The sequence below is a fragment of the Ixodes scapularis genome, unplaced genomic scaffold (assembly GCF_016920785.2).
Source record: "Ixodes scapularis isolate PalLabHiFi unplaced genomic scaffold, ASM1692078v2 PGA_scaffold7__128_contigs__length_106722199, whole genome shotgun sequence".
In the NCBI taxonomy this organism is placed as follows: domain Eukaryota; kingdom Metazoa; phylum Arthropoda; class Arachnida; order Ixodida; family Ixodidae; genus Ixodes; species Ixodes scapularis.
The window spans coordinates 67165172-67181983 of NW_024609882.1; the positions used below are offsets into that span (position 1 = coordinate 67165172).

At 50.0% G+C, this 16812-nt stretch overlaps 1 protein-coding gene across 1 annotated transcript in view; it reads left to right on the forward strand.

Annotated features, from left to right (window-relative positions):
- Nucleotides 1-13913: 13913 nt before the first annotated feature.
- LOC115323635 (amiloride-sensitive sodium channel subunit alpha) overlaps nt 13914-16812 on the forward strand; it is a 48555-nt gene continuing 45656 nt past the window's right edge. Inside the window, exon 1 of the mRNA XM_042286261.1 lies at nt 13914-14156. Coding sequence (XP_042142195.1) covers nt 13914-14156 — 243 coding nt within the window. The remainder of the gene's footprint in view (nt 14157-16812) is intronic.

Sequence of the window (16812 nt, forward strand, 5' to 3'; positions counted from 1 at the left end):
TAAAATATTTACTGTGGAATTCAAATTTATTTAGTTCTAAAACAAGCCGTGTTAGGGTGGCAATGACATGGCCATCTGGGCTATCTGGTTTTCTTTGAAACCCGTACATGTCTGTTAACGAAGCTATTCAGTCGTCGTGTAGAATGTTCGTGTAAAATGAAGACACGTCAAGGGTTACACGATTTGATCATTTCGGTATATGTAAATTTAATAAATCCCAGATGAAGTGGGTAGTGCCGTTGACATGCGAGTCGAGAGTTGTAGGTATGTGCCGAGTTAGGTTGTCTACATAGCCCGATAGAGGTTCCGTTATTGTTCCTACCCCGGATATGATTGGGCGGCCTGGATTACTAGTTTTGTGAATTTTCGGCAGCACGTTAAAGCAACCGGGGTTGGTTGTTTTTGTTTCAATATAATTAACGGTTATCTTCCCTCTGTTTAATAGTTGTTTGAACTTTAATGTTACGATCTGAGTGTGATGTTCCCTAACGGGCACCTGGGAGGTGCCCATAAAATTTGGGATGATTTAGTTGGCGGTATACTCTTCCTGAACAAAGTCGTCAGTGCTGAGAATTAAAATCGTCCCTCCCTTATCTGCCGGTTTTATTGTGATTTCTTTTCTAGTGCTCAGTGATTTCAAAGACGTTCTTTGAGATTTAATTAGGTTGTACCTTGCGGGCTTCTTCCTGCTCCGATTCCCAAAAACCCTGTTCCCGGATGAATATGACACTGCAATACTTCGCTCTCGGCAAAAGGGTTTATTCACTCGCTCATTGCCTTGGGGGGTTTCGGGATCGGGGGACGGTCATCAGCGAGGCCGGGGGAGAGTCCGCTGCCCGAGCAGCTTCTCCGAGTCCCAGCGGTGGTCGTCCACACCGCGTCATGGGGACGTCGTCGTCCAGGGTCGCTGTCCGGTTCGTTTGCCGAGTCCGCCACTCGACGTAGTGCCCGCACTCCCTGCGCCAGCGTCCAGCGCCGTCCGAGCTCGCCTCCATGACCGGTCCCTTGTGAAGTCGACAGCCCAAGCTCTCTTCCTTTGTCTCCGTTTCCCTCTTAAGACCTTCCCAAGTCCTTGTCCCGCCGACCGTCCAATCGGGAACCTTGCTGCGAGCCGACCCTCCGACGTCAGCGCTGGGTGAGGGGGCGCTTGCCCCGTTCCTCCCGGAGAGCTCGGACGTTCCGCGACAGGACGGCGACAGGAAACGGGAAGGTCACGGGGAACGAAGGAGCGCCCGACAGTACGGCGGCAGGGAGCGGCAAGGTCACGGAGAGCGGAGGAGCCAGGGAGAGGGTCCCCACACCTCCCCTCCCTCAAGGCTCGGACCCCGGGGGGCTTGATGTTGCGTGGTCTCCAGGACCCTTGGCAGGGAGCTCGTTCAGGTGAGTGTCACCGATGACGACGAGCACCCTCGATGATGATGATGGCATCAAACCTAGCAGGTCAGCGGTGAACGTTGATTCACTGGGAAGCTCGAGACCGACGGAGCACGGTCCACGAACTGGTCCGGAGCACTACAGCTCACAACACGGACGGGCACTCAGGCACACACAACACGCCGGCACTTAAAGTTCGCTTCCGTCCCTAATGTAGCAGACAGCGAATCGCGCAAAAACGAATAGCGGCACGCTATATCAGACAGCGAGACGAAACGAAAATCTTTCGATCGTTGGACATGCCACGAATTAAAAACAAAACTTTTCATTTCAATACTAACGGGCAGGCAATCATCAAGAACGTCACGCTACACGTTCAAGAGGTACATAAGAGGAAATCTATTCCTGAGCTAAAAAGCGTGAGCACTCATTGTATACTCAAATCGTACATACGCCCACTATACAACATTTGCTCCTATCAAACTCAACCGCATTCTTTTAAAACAGAAAACAATCTACCAGAGCGTCAGAACCGCACACCTCTGACAACAATATTAGTCTTCAACACACTCGCGAAGAACGCACAAAACCTTAAAAACTAAGAATAACCTTCTGTAAAACAGAAACTGTCACAAATCCAGTCCCGTTCGCGAGGTGCGACTCGAAAAAACACGCTGGCAACAGTAGCAATCACCCAAGATAGGCACCCATGCATTTGGCGTTAGCGACACCCGAGCTACAAACACGCTACAGCCAAGCTACGCAGCACGCCTTCATCAGAAGGGGTAATCGCCTTACTGAGAGGCCGCTGTTCCGTGGTACCGGCCACTTACACCAGTACAAAGGGAACAGTACCTGGATCGTGCGAACAGCAGATCTCACTGGACAGCCCATTTACAAAGCTATGTCCGTAACGTCTTGGCATGTACCAGACGTTACCGCTTCACCGCTCGGAGGTGACCTCCCAACAGGAGCGACGAGCGCGTAACGGCGGTCCGCACCGAACCCCGCACGGGCTCGACAATCGCGACAAGCGCATCGACGCACGTTAGAGTTCTCCGCCGGCCAAACCCGACACCGCATAACTAAAAAGTCTTCCAGCTGATGAAAAGGCCGGCCGGGATCGAGCAATGAAAGTACGCCGTCAACGCGTCTCGCGACTCTTCAACGTTCTCGAATCGAGCAACGTGTCCACATACAAACGCAGTAGGCTACGCACAAAGCTCGCCCCCAGCCAGGTCAACACGCCGCATGACTGAAAAGTCTTCTTGCGACTGTGAGGACAGGCAGGGTTCGGACAATGTAAGTATCCCACACGCGCACCTCTCAACTTCCGCGCAACGAGCGCGATACCGAAATGCCAAATAATCTAACCGGCCGGTCTTGGAAATGGACGAGCTAATAAACTATGTTTGCTCTGCATAAACAGTTTCCGCAGCGTCGAAGTGTCTACAGCATTTACCGCCACATTCCAACACCCGCTACCCATTCATGCAAAGGCTGCAGTTAGTACAGCGACGGGCTGACCCAACGCACAACAGTTATAGGCCGCCGACGGCCATGCCGCTGCCATAATTTCTAGGCTTCCCGGGCACGTACCCGCCGACGTGAACCGTACGTTTTCCCGGGCCAACCGCGCATCTGTACAGGATAAAACTATGAACCACTCGTCACATCCTCGCAAGACCGCCACTCCCCTCGTACAGCTCTTCACTGCACGAGCACAGCTCTTTCCCCACCTAGCTGTCTTTTCTGCCCTAAATTTATAGTTTCACTCTAGTCCAGGTCTCTGCACGACCAATTATGCTCCCTACGCCCTCGCGTCCCAACGCAAACCCGAACACGGCCGAGAGCCGTATACTGTATCCGGCGGCAGCGCAAAGCGCGCGCTTGCCACCGCTCCTCCGGACGCGTCGAAAACGAAATGAAAGAGTAACCCCCGCCGCAAGGCTCAACCCTCGATATAGCGGTGTGAGGATCCGGAACGAACTGTGCGCACAATTAAACGGGATCAACCTCACGACTCTACAACCAGAAACGCACGGGTCATGCCCATCGCGCCAGACTGGACTCCACGGAGCATTACGCACGCACAGCCACTGATAAAGTGAAAACGGAAACTCTGTGGTTTTCGGGATTCCAATCTCTACGCACCAGACATCGCGTATCCGGCACAATTTAGTGGGCTGAGCCCCTAAATGTAGCCTCTGGCCACAAGGTACTCGTTCAAAGTGATCTTGGTCGGAACCACAAGAGCGCATCCGTACCTTGAAACGCTGTCAATTAACGACGCTCAAAACCGCGCCGACAGCTCAAGCAAGGCCAACTGGGAGCTAGCATGCGGTCAAACCGAGACGCTAGTCTCCTCCCGGACAAAATGCAATGCGGGAATAATTTCCAAACATAGTACATGCAACCGCCATCCGCACTGGGAGCGTTGTCCACCCAGAGCGATGCCTCTTTAACGCGTCCGATCCGTAACGAGCGTTACAAACAATTACATCGATACGCGAGCAAAGGCGGTTAAGCGCGTCACATCCCCCAAACCGTGAGCTGGCATCTTTCACAGCAAACGTGAACGGCCGGAGGCGTAGGTGGGGTGAAGCCCGACGCTACAGGCCTCGAGGGGTGCGGTAAATTCGACGCACACAGCGCTTTTGCGTAGCAGGATCAACCTGCCAGCAGCGAACGGTGCGCTGAACAGAAAATACTCATGGCGCTTCTCGTAACGGGGGATAAGTAAATTCCTGACAGGCTTGGCAAAAGGGTTAACCCCTTAAAACAGCGGTCAAAAACCGCGCCTCCTCCAGGTGGTAATGTCTGGGCCTCCGTGCGGCGCTCCCGCAACGAAACTTCGTGCGGCGCTCCCGCGACAAAGATGACCCCCAAAAAGAGCGCGAAACAGTGCCCCAATTCAACCGGAAACAGGTTGGGAATCGGAATGCCTGCCTGATCAAAAATCAGGCCCCACGTTGGGCGCCAGTTTATGCGGGCTTCTTCCTGCTCCGATTCCCACAAACCCTGTTCCCGGATGAATATGACACTGCAATACTTCGCTCTCGGCAAAAGGGTTTATTCACTCACTCAATGCCTTGGGGGGTTTCGGGATCGGGGGACGGTCATCAGCGAGGCCGGGGGAGAGTCCGCTGCCCGAGCAGCTTCTCCGAGTCCCAGCGGTGGTCGTCCACACCGCGTCATGGGGACGTCGTCGTCCAGGGTCGCTGTCCGGTCCGTTTGTCGAGTCCGCCACTCGACGTAGTGCCCGCACTCCCTGCGCCAGCGTCCAGCGCCGTCCGAGCTCGCCTCCATGACCGGTCCCTTGTGAAGTCGGCAGCCCAAGCTCTCTTCCTTTGTCTCCGTTTCCCTCTTAAGACCTTCCCAAGTCCTTGTCCCGCCGACCGTCCAATCGGGAACCTTGCTGCGAGCCGACCCTCCGACGTCAGCGCTGGGTGAGGGGGCGCTTGCCCCGTTCCTCCCGGAGAGCTCGGACGTTCCGCGACAGGACGGCGACAGGAAACGGGAAGGTCACGGGGAACGAAGGAGCGCCCGACAGTACGGCGGCAGGGAGCGGCAAGGTCACGGAGAGCGGAGGAGCCAGGGAGAGGGTCCCCACAACCTTATCCCTTTGCAGCTGTGGTAATCTCGCATGATATCCTTCTGGGCAGCGGATATGTACAAGTCCAGGCCGTTGTTGCGATGAGTCTTTGGAGTCCAGTCGCTAGTTGGACGTGACGGTGTGTTTTGGGAGTTGGACTGTTTGTCTACAGAGTACCCGCAACATTAAATTTCTGGCAAAGTTACCGAGGTCTTGGACAGCATGGAACTCATCAAGGTACCAGCGGCAGGGCAAAAGTTTAGCCCTTTAGAGAGAACGTTTTCTTCGGCTGATAGAGGAATTCCAGACAAATTCACGGTAGTGCACGTGCCGCTCGCCTCGTTAATATTTAAAGTTTTAACTTCGTCTCGGAGTTTGCTGTCCGTAATTCTATTGGTTAGCAGAATATCGACATTATTTTGGTTTGGCGCGGATGGAGGTAATAGGGGGTATTCACTGGACGCCATATTTGTGGTAACTGCTCACAGCGCATGCCCGGAAAGAGTTTCCGGTGAGCTCTCGGGCAACCGCAAGAGAAGAGGGGAAGAAGAAATCCTCTTATCACCGGACTCTCCTTTGTGGGTCCCAGGCTTCCCCAAACGTCGCTATTCTCCCTCTAGAAGATTATAGAAGATTAACTTGCCTCTCAAAATTCGTACAAAAGCATCTTTCCCCTCTCTCTCTTCCCCCGTGGTCAGGAAGCAGCAGCGAGCTCAGCTATGACGGCCAGTGAATACTCCCTATATGGGGTGTGGCAGTTTGTCTCGCACGAGTTTACGTAACTTGATTGTTTCATGCTGGCGGCGTTTCTTTCTTTCAAATTCGTGTATGGAGGTTGTTTCATGCGTCGAAAGCGGGCTGTTTGATCGGATAACAGTGGTGATTGAGGTGCTACTTTTTTTACTTGATTCTCCGGTTATGACTAATTGCGATTTTCACCAGTTTAAGTGACGCCTCTAAAGTAGCAGAATCCCATTCCGATTGGTCACATCAATCGAGGTTGGCGATAGCGGGGGAGAGAGAGAGAGTTACATACCGTCCGGAGAGACTCCCGCGTTCAGGTACACTTGCAGAGTTGATTTGGGGTGTTCGTATCTAATTCGCTTGTGTGTGAATCTTCGCACTTTAAGGAAGGTGGTACCGTAGCTTGGTGGAAAGGAATTGGATTCACCGGAAACAACCCAGTATTCCTTTGGGTGAGGACTTTGCGAGTCGGTCTTTCGAAGGTTGTAGCGTTGCGTGTTGGTAAGGGGGGGGGGGGGGGGGGGGAGGGGGGGAGGGGGTTAAGCCAGGAGGCGTCGCGACGTCGGCTCTCGGCGCCATACAGACAGCTCTAGTAGGGAAGTCATTATAGTCAATGCAGAAGACTGTGCCACCAGTTGTGAAGTGTGGTGTTTCGACGCGGAGGTCAAATTTGTAATATTTATGAATTCCTCCTACTATTGATTACAATAAAACGATAGCCGTACGAATAATACATAAGATCGTCGCTTCCGAGACGAGTAGTGCACAAATGCAAGAGTAAGACGGCTGCCAAAATCTTGTCTCATTTAGGATGTTCTCTTAAAGGAATTGTCCGGTCGAAACCGGAAGTACTTAAGTTTTTGCGCTCGTTACGTGGAGGGAGCCTTCGTGTAGACAAGCGTCATTTTTATTTCGATATATGATCTCCCGTTATTAAAAAAACCTTTCATGTGCGTATGTACAAAACTGCACCCCCAAATTTCGCCAGTGACAATGGCTGACATCCGTAGCGGCTGCGTGACATCACAAAACGCAAAGGTTTGTCGGATTGTCGGAAATCGGGATATCAAGCGTTGGTCAATGGATATCTTGTATTTTGTATCGAATTATATAGTCTCCTAGACTGTACGCTACTGAAATACGATTCTTTTAATGCAGTTCCCAAGCGTGTCCAAAAAAAAAAAAGTCACGCCTTTTAGCAGGTTATTACTCGCAGACAGCTATAAGCTTCGAGCAAACGTGTGCTGTTTCGCGCAAACACAACTGCGACGGCCACCGATCGAACTATAGAGCGCTTGCAAAGCAAAGGACGGAGATTTCGTCTCTGAAGCGCCAACTAGGTACACGAAGCGGCATCTGGGTACACATTTCGGCGGATCCATTGGATCGGTGATGAGGCTGCGGGCCCTTCCCTCAGAGGCGATGTCCGCGGGTCGAAGGCAAACGGTGAATCGTTCAAACGCATGTCGTCACTTGACTTGGACGAGCTTGGTGAATCGTAGCCACGCTCTATTTTCACATGCGAGTCAAACAGAATTTGGCTGCACGCGTGCTAAATACAACTTTTGGTACCGTTTCCAGGTGGTCTAGCTGTTGGTTTCGGTTTCGCTGCATAATCAAATTGATTGATCCGATTTGGGCGAGGAGTGGATAGACGTAGTTTAATATCGTTGGCTCAGCATCACACCTCAGCCTACGAGCCTTCTGTCCGCTTAGAGCTCAGCTTGTAGCTCTCTTCTGTGAGATGATTGCTGCACAAGCGGGACCTCGATCTTGACGGAAACCCAGTCCCTACGCACGGCGACGATCCATTTTGCTCGTCACTGCACGTCTCGCGGAAAAGTGTGGAACGTCATGTCTTGGGGTCGCATGCGCTGCCCGGTGGTTGTGGCACCCAACCGCGCAACAAAAATCTCACCCAACCACAAAAAAATTCGAGCACATCAACAAAAACGATGTACGCTGACCCGTTCACTCGCAGGTAAACGACGAGACAGATATGCTCGCTTTGTGTTGTCTGACGTCAGAGCTCCAATGTTGCCACCGAAAGCAGCGTTTACGCTAGAGTGCGATTGGAGAAGTATAAATTCAATTACTCATGGAGAAAGGCATATAAAATTCAGGTATTGCACGTACGATGGGTCTCGAGGAAATAGCAATGATGTTCAATTGTTTTCTCGAATACAAAATTTGACCGGACAATCCCCCTTTAAATACAAAAATAAACCAATATCAGTTTGTATGTGCTCTGAGAGATGTTTCAATCAAGATACGAATATCAGCCGCGGTGGCCGTCAGGGCTGAAGCGTAACATTGTAACTACATTAAAAAAATTAAGTATCCACAGCTTTAGCTTTTATTCACCGAAAAAAAACCCGAACCAGCTTAGTACGTCAGCGTTAAGAGAAATTAGAACTGGATTCAAAAAACAAAACTCAAACCAAATAAACGAACAATGTAACAATAAAATTAGTCATCGTGATTTCTTTCATAAAAATTAATACAAAATACATTCTGGGTCATAAATGCAGGGAACGATTATCTGTGGGGCCAAAAAAAAAACCCTACAAAATCTAGACCATATTCAAAACATCCTCTTTTAACACTAACCAAGTGCTTTCGCCAGAATGACTAAAACAAAATATATTCAGCAGGCACTTGATTGTCGACTAAAGGGAATAAAGCGAAGTAATTACACACACAAAAGGTTAAGGCACATTCTTTTATCATGAACAAGTAACTGTAATACTAACAGCGCATATTTTGGGGCAAGTTAGGCGGGCCTCCGCTACGCATTAGCCCCATATTTTGAACCAAACCCAATGTCAAGTAGTCCGCGATTGTCACTGAGACCAGTCGGTAGTCTTTGGTTCCTCTTTTTTCTTTTTTTTAGAGCGGAGCTGTTAAAGGCTAGGTTCCCCAGGATCGTGTCCGTGTATGTCGACACAAACCTACCTGGACAGCTACCGCCATCTATAAGCGACGGCGGCAAGCACACAACCAGTATGGTTTCCGCCGCTGCTCGTAGGTGGCGGCAACTTTTCCAGCTATAATAGAAAAATGGATAGTTGGGCGCGTTGGTGGGAATTTATCGTAGGAAACAGCGCGAAGAACAGACGACGACGAAGAAGAAGCGCACAGTGTATAGAGTACAGCTCCGCTGGTCTTCCTTCTTCACAAGAGTGGAAAGGCTGAACGTTTTTTGTTCTAAAATACACATACCAATCATTCGTTGATGGTCAATAAAGCGTGAGAAAGTACGTTACATAGGCTGTGGCAGGCTAATAATCTAATGCGTGCTACGCCCTCATCCCGAGCTTTTTGTCTTTGGTAATACTTAATCGCACGCGCAGTTGAAGACCGGTGAAAGGCAACAAGCGCGTGCTGGAGGCGTAGCTTCCACTCAGGGTTGGACAGTATCGCGATAGTATTTCTGAAATACATTTCGTATCTGTATTTCTGTGTCGCGATACATTTTTTCGCCAGTATCTGTATTCCTGTATCGAAATACATTTGGAATGTTTCTTGGTATCGCGATGCAATCAGGATGAAATGCATTTCGTTACATTTCTTAAGAAATACTCCCCACCCCACACCAAAAAAAAATCAAGTTTGAACTTTTGTTTTTACTTCTGAGGCCACCAGGGTCAACGGAATGCTGGTACATTGTTACTATGCTGATCAAGCTTCCTTCCGATTCTCCAAACTAGTTTTCTATGCGTCCTCTTCTCTCTTCTGAGAAGTGTTGCGTAGTCGGGGACTCCAACCAGGTGGCGAGCCAGGACTGGAGTCGGAGCGTCTTCTGCCGCAGGTCCTTAGGTAGAAATTTCTTGAGTCATTGTTTGCTGGCCTCCAATGCCTGCTGGTAACCGTCTCTCTTACCTTAGCGTACTCAGTACACCCAGCCGGCAAAGCTGAGTCACAGTCCGTTGCAACACCAGCCTGGCGGTGGTTGACTTGAAATAGTAGGATGACTCACGCAGTGAAGTTCAACACTTATTCGAATGCGTTTGCGGCTGCGCCCATAATATTGCACTGCTCAAGGGTACGTCATCAGCCGACGCGAACGTGACCCGCTGCTCTGGTGATCCGAAACCCAGGAAGGAGGTCAGACGTGGCCTCGCTGTGCTGACCCAGACTTTGTACACCTGCGACTCTTCTCAAGCGCGTTTTCTCGGAGAGCTCGCACCTGTGCCGGCAATAACAGGTCGCAATCCACGAGGTCTCTCTTTGGACGATGCTAGGTGGAACCTGAGGACTGCAATCCATACGTCGGTGGCGGAGGGTCGGCAGGAAGGACCTTCACAACAGGGATGCCACCGTGTCGTTATTTCAACCGTAACAGAAGATAAGACATGCGTTCCAGGATGCTTTAGGTGGTCCACTATTCTCGGAAATTCCAAATTACACTGCCTGCACGATCTTCAACGAGATAACCGACAACGAAAGTACGTATTGTCCTTTCATACAGCAGCGTGGTAATGTTTCATGCTCAAGGCCACATCTTCAGATGAAAAAAAGTAAAGCCGTTTACCACTCCCTGTAACGCCGAATTGGAGCGCAGCTCTTGAGGAGGAGGAGGGGAGGGTACTGAGGGCCACGGTTTCTCGGGGGGCTCACGTGACATAGGGGAAAGGGTCACCTGACCCCCCCGAGGGCACGTGACCTTGTTGGGGTCAAGTGACCTCGGGGGAGGGGGGGTCCGCGTGGAGGGGGAGTCACGTGCTCCCCCCCCCTGAGGTCACGTGATCTCGGGAGGGGATCACGTGACCTGGGGGTGTCACGTGACCTCGCGGAAGGGGTCACGTGACCAAAATTTCCCACTAAATTTAGCGGGGAAATTTTTCCGCTAGATCTAGCGGGGAAGTTTTTCCGCTAAATTTAGCGGGGGATTTTTCCGCTAGATTTAGTCGGGAAGTTCTTCCGCTAGATATAGCGGGGAAATTTTTTCCGCTAGATTTAGCGGGGAAATTTTTCGCTAGATTTAGCGGGGAAGTTTTTCCGCTAGATTTAGCGGGGAAAATTTTCCGCTAGATTTAGCGGGGAAATTGTTTCCGCTAGATGTAGTGGGGAAATTTTTCCGCTAGATCTAGCGGGGAATTTTTTCCGCTAGATTTAGCGGGGAAATTTTTCCGCTAGATTTTGCGGGGAAATTTTTCCGCTAGACTTAGCGGGGAGATTTTTCCGTTAGATTTAGCGGGGAAGTTTTTCCGCTAGATTTAGCGGGGAAAATTTTCTGCTAGATTTAGCGGAGAAATTTGCCCGCTAGATCTAGCGGGGAAATATACCCATAATGCACCGCGCGGTTACGCCGACGGTGACGGCGACGCCGACGCCGCTCAAGCCGGGAACGGGCGCCTAAGAGCTGCGCTCTAAAATACCAGTTCAATCCACCGTGCCATCATGTGATCAATGTTGACAGGGGCAGGGAAACGTTTTGATAGGATTTACGGTGACATAAAATTTATTTAGAGGCAGATGTTCTTTCGCATTCCTCGTCAGACAGACGGGATGTCAGGGAAGGGACCGCGGTCAGCCCTTGATGGAACGTTTCTTTGAGCCTTGTGGAATTAGGGAAAGGACTCGTTGTTTTTTTAGATAACAGAACGTGGTTTATTTTAGTGAAAACTCATTTAAGCAAAGCGAGCGAAGGACACCCGCCTTCGACCGTCGTTTGAAGAAGAAAAAAGTGGCACGCACCAAGCGTCGGTCCACGAGTCGGAGCTCGTCATTTGTGACCTCACAGTGGGGCGCGCCCTCCCCGCGGCTCCCCGTCCCTCTTCGCGGTTCCTTGGAAAGGGGCTGGTGCCTCGGTTTCGGCTCGTCTTCGAAGTCGTTTTCCCTTCCCTCTTCCCGGCTTGGGCATCCCCAAGTTCTCTTCGTTTTATTTTACAACAAGCTCATTGAAGACTCCTCGTCGGCCGAAACCACCACCTTCGAGGCAAAGGACCAAGCCTACGGGAAAGTAATTTCGGGATCAAAAACTTCCACTTCAAACTTTAAGTTTCATCTCAGTTGGCAACTCAAACACATTTTGAAAAATGTATTCCACTATCAGTACTTCTGTATTTGTATTTCTGCCCTCCCTAATATGTATTCCTGTATTTGTATTTCCAAAAACTTTTTGCCTCTATTTAAAATCATTTTCGATACGCATCGTGATACATTTTTTACAGATATATTTTCGGATCAGTGTTTTAGCTGCTATTTTAATGTATCGCAGTATTTGTATTTCGAAATATAGTTTTGAATATTAATGCCCAACCCTGGCTTCCACTCAATTCTTGGCCTGTCGCTGTCTATAGATATCTTCGGAAGCAGTTACAAACCATATAAATCCATAGAGCTCTACACATTTACTACCCGCCGCCAAAAGATAATAATGCTCTCGCGTCAAGAAAATACATTTGCAATGGTAGAAATTAGTATTGAATAACTATTAACAATCCACAGAAGCTTCACATAGGCGCGTTGATCGAACGCCAGAGCTCCAAAGATGCTCGCTGTTTCATCGCGAGGCAGTTTTAAAGTCGCGCAAATTTAGCGTGTATCCTTCCGTTGCTTTGTTGTTTTGAAGCGTCTTGTCGCGCGGAATTTACACACAGGCTAAACCTTCTCTCGCTTTCCTTTTCTGGTGCATTGCAGAACGTCTTGATTTTAATTTGCGATGATGCTGCGACAAAGGGCCACGAGGTTTCCTGCTTTCAATATCTAAGCTCCTACGTTGCAATATCTTTAAACAATTTCATCGTTCTGTAAAGCACCGAGTTTTTTTCTGCATTTTGTTGTTATGCTATCCATCTGTTCTGCATATAGAAGTAAATACGTTTACGATTATTTCCAGAGGGTATTCCATTTCAACGACTTCCCTCTGTTTCGGAACATTTTCAAGCGCCCGCCAAGTACAGGATGCCAACCCCCCGCCCCCCCCCCCCCCCCCCCGGACTTCTTTTGTTATATTCGCAAAATTAATTTACGTTTTATCGAACGCAAATTTTCCGCCCAAATGTAGCGCTAACGGTCCGAACAGGATCCCCGAGTTTTAGAGCAAACCGTTTCCTTAATCAAAAGTTAGAAGCGATTTTTTGAAATTTTTGATTTTTTCCTGTCGGCGTCCAGCCTACATCACGAATATAACGTACAGTACATCATTCGTTTCAATAAAGAACAGGCACAAAACAACCATCCGAGCCACATAATTGATGACAAGGCGCCCCTGGTAACAATGCGAAGTACGTAGCGCTCACCGCATACGTTCACGGTGAAGATTACTGTTGCCCAAGCTGCCGCGGCGACGGCAGTTTGCGACGTGGGGAGTGACGTCACTAGCCTTTTATATACAAAAGAAGATCCCGCCTATACTCCGTTTTACCTTACGTCCGGACGGTGCGGACGCTACGAGCTGTCCTGTTCTGTAGACGTGGCCCGTAATACGCTTTCCGTGCGTCGCTGTGCCCCCTCTCTAAGGTCAGGTGACACTCACATGGCCTCCGATCGGCTTCGATGGCTCGTGACATGGGCTGCGCTTGGACGTAAGGTGAAACGGAGTAGAGTAACAGATTTCAGTGTTGTTGCAGCACCGCTATGAGTAGGCCACGCATAGTTAGGACTCCCGAGGAGCAGCGTGAATACTGGGAGCGGCAAATGGACAAGAAACGGCAATACGAGCAGTGGCAGCACTTGGTATAATGCGGTGGGCAATCGTTGCAGGTGATACTACAGCTTTGCTGGCCAAGAATTTTCATAGCGTGGATTGGAGCCCCAATTTTTCCAATGCTTAAACGGTGGCCAAAAGAGTTTATGAATTACTTTGTCCTTATCTTGTCGCGCTGTTTAAACAGAGATGTTCGCGAACACATGGGGATTAAGTGCCCACGTATTTGTGGGCCATTTAAAATATGGTACAGGAATGGCCTAATAAAAATAATTTTAACCTTCGAAGAAGATCCCGTTTAGTTTCGAAACTTTTGCATTAAGTTGGGGCCGCTACCACTTAATTTGGGCAGAGAGTGAGCGTTCGGCGACGCGAACTTAATATTTAATATTAAGGTAAAACATTGTCATTTCTCGGGGGACACGCTGTATATGCACTGAGTTCAGATTCTCTAAGCAAAAATAAATATATATATATAAGCCTAAATTGCAGAAAATAGGGTAATACTTTGCTAAGACACGGACGTCGTCGACAGAGCCCGTGAAGATGCTGCAGCAATCGGTGGGCATCCGCGCCGAGCTGCAGGAGGTGGTGACGTCGTACCGGCTGCTCTTCGAGGAGTCTGGCCTTCCGGGCCTGCGCTTCGTACTGGGCTTCCACCTGAACTCGCGACGGCTGGCCTGGCTCGCTCTGTACGCCACCCTCTTCACGCTCACCATGTGGGACACGCACCGCCTGCTCGCCGAGTACTACGCCTACGAAGACCACGTCAACCAGGAGGTCCTCGAGGTAAGAAGCCCGGATCTTCTGTCCTCGTACAGTTCACAATGAGGCAGACTGAATGTCCACGGGCGAGCAGTACGAAGTTATGACCTTATCAAATAGTTTACTATACGGTGAGGAACTGAGGGAGAGGAGCAGATGAGAGCACGGAACCTGAGAGCGTCGATCTCTGCTTGAGATGATTAGTGGGTAGACGCACTAGCTGCCGTTGTTTCTATTCACCTTTCGATCAGACAGTGAGTACAGGAAATGCCAGGCCGTCAGCATGTTCTTTTAATTGCCTGCTTGCCGTAGACTTCACAGCTGAAACACCTCTTTACCCTTTTGATCCTCTCCAACCGACCATTCAAATATATTTATCTCACAGTATACCGATCTCTCCAAGCGTTCGGTGCATGCTCACATTAATAGCCTGCTAAGATCGGTAATCTTGACGGTGCAGAATGCACGTTGCAAAAGAACTGCGTAAGCTCGCCGTCAGCACCCAGGATCCTCGGTTCAATTACCACCTCTGCCCGTTTCGATCCGGATGAGTATCGTACCGGCGTGCCGTCGTGTATCACTACTACGTGGTGCACGTTAAAGACCCCAGACCCTTTCCGAAATTCAGTGCCATCTGGTGGTTTGTAAAGCAGTTAAAGTTTTGCCATATCAATGGTGGAAATGAACTTGTATCGGCAGCGTCACTTTCGCAAGTCAACGGCACGCCAGGAATTGTTCAGTGTGAATTCTTTCTCCATCACTTTCAGTTCGATGGTGACCAAGAACCTGCATTCAGAACAAAGGTCCGACCCACTCAGAGGCCTCGAAAAAATTCTATACACCAAAGTGTTTTAAAGCCGATTGTGTGCCGCCCACAGATTGACTCAATCTGAGTTATTAGAAATAAAGCGCTTACGTAGCTCTTCTGTTTCATTCCCACGTCGCGTCGTTCTGACCTCCCGAATGTACAGGCCTCGGAAGATCCGCTGAGGAGCATCTTCAACGTCTTGCTTTATCAGTCACTAGAAGGCCGCCATTCGTATGGCACAGATGCCGTTCTACAGATGATGATAGTGATCAAAGTGGCCGGTCTGAATTTCGGAAAGGGTCTATTGATCATCTAGAGCTGAGACACCAGAACTTACGGCTGTATAAACAAAAACACAACAATTTGCTTAGCTTTGCTCGCCGTCAGGATGCTTTCAGGAGCCGCGCACGCAGCTACGGTGGCCAGTAAATCGCGGTGAGAGGCTCGCTAAGGGCGCTTTTGTTTTCCTCATCATAGGGTGCCTACATGTCTATCTGTCTGAGGGTGAAGACATCAATTGTTGCCCTGAATGTGCCAGCGCGTGACGCTCTCGCGCACTCGTTTCGTGACCTGGGCGGTAAAATGACGTCTATGCATTAGCCAAATCTACGCGCTCGAGCTGAGTGACACCAGATTCCGCGCGCTTCAAAATGCATGAAGAAACGATTGGGCGGAAAAATGGTTGAGATGTCATTACCCAAGCAAAAGCGCGCGTGTGTATGAAGGCACTCTACCTCCTCATCCTAACTACGGGTAGTGCACGTGCTCCCACGCCGGTATGTTTTAATTTTCATGGTACTTAGAAACATGGCATTGCACGTGCTTGAATCAGCAGTGGAAGTTAAAGCATCATCACTCTGGGTTGTTCAAAAATTCCATCACGCGGCGATACACGAACTTCTCGCGGCGAATAGAGCCACTAAATGAGCTACGCTAAAGCCTAGTTCACATGCAGCGGTTTTTGCCCTAGAGCGGCGCGATTTCTGCCGTCGCGGCGCTCTGGCTAGCACCAGCAATTCTGCGGCACGAGCGCCGCGACGGCAGAAATCGCGCCGCTTTAGGGCCAAAATCGCTGCATGTGAAACACGCTTTAGAGTATCGGCACTCTGTTCAGGGCCGCCCACACTAGCGAGAAAACGCGCGTGGCACGCCGATCGCGGCAAGTAACAAAATGTCGCCGAAGCACAGTCAGCGCCACGAGCGCGTGCAGAGACACGCCCTTTATCTTGCCGCTTAACCGATTTATCGGCGCGCCGGGCGCGTTTTCTCGCTAGTGTGGGTGGCCCTTTCCCCGATATTGTTGTGGGTGCCGCCATCTTGGTCCTTGTGCAGAGCAAACGTAACTGCCGATCGACATGATTCAATATTGCGACTTCCTCAGCCTTTAATTCGGTGTTAGGAAGTTCATGAAATATTGCTTCACTCTGTCGTGAACTGTTTAAACATTTATGGAGGACGGAAAGGCGTCTCCTGTAATTTCAGATAAAGCTTCTGATAACTAGTGACCGCAATTTTAAGCCCCAAGATGGGTAAGCGACGTTACTCTGAAATATCGCCTATTTAGCGGACCGCGAATAGGCGGGCAACAGAGCACGAGACGTTTATACTGTCTTGTACTCTACACGCGCAATACTCGAGTGAGGTTGTCACACGCGATGGGAGACAGAAGTTCCCTCGATGCATTGCGGCAGCGATAGCGGAGCCACACTGGCTGATGACACACGTGATGTCACACGCGATGAGAGACAAAAGTTCCCTCGATGCATTGCGACGGCGGTAGCGGAGCCATACTGGCTGATGACACACGTGCTGTCACACGCGATGAGAGACAAAAGTTCCCTCGATGCATTGTGGCGGCGGTAGTGGAGCCAC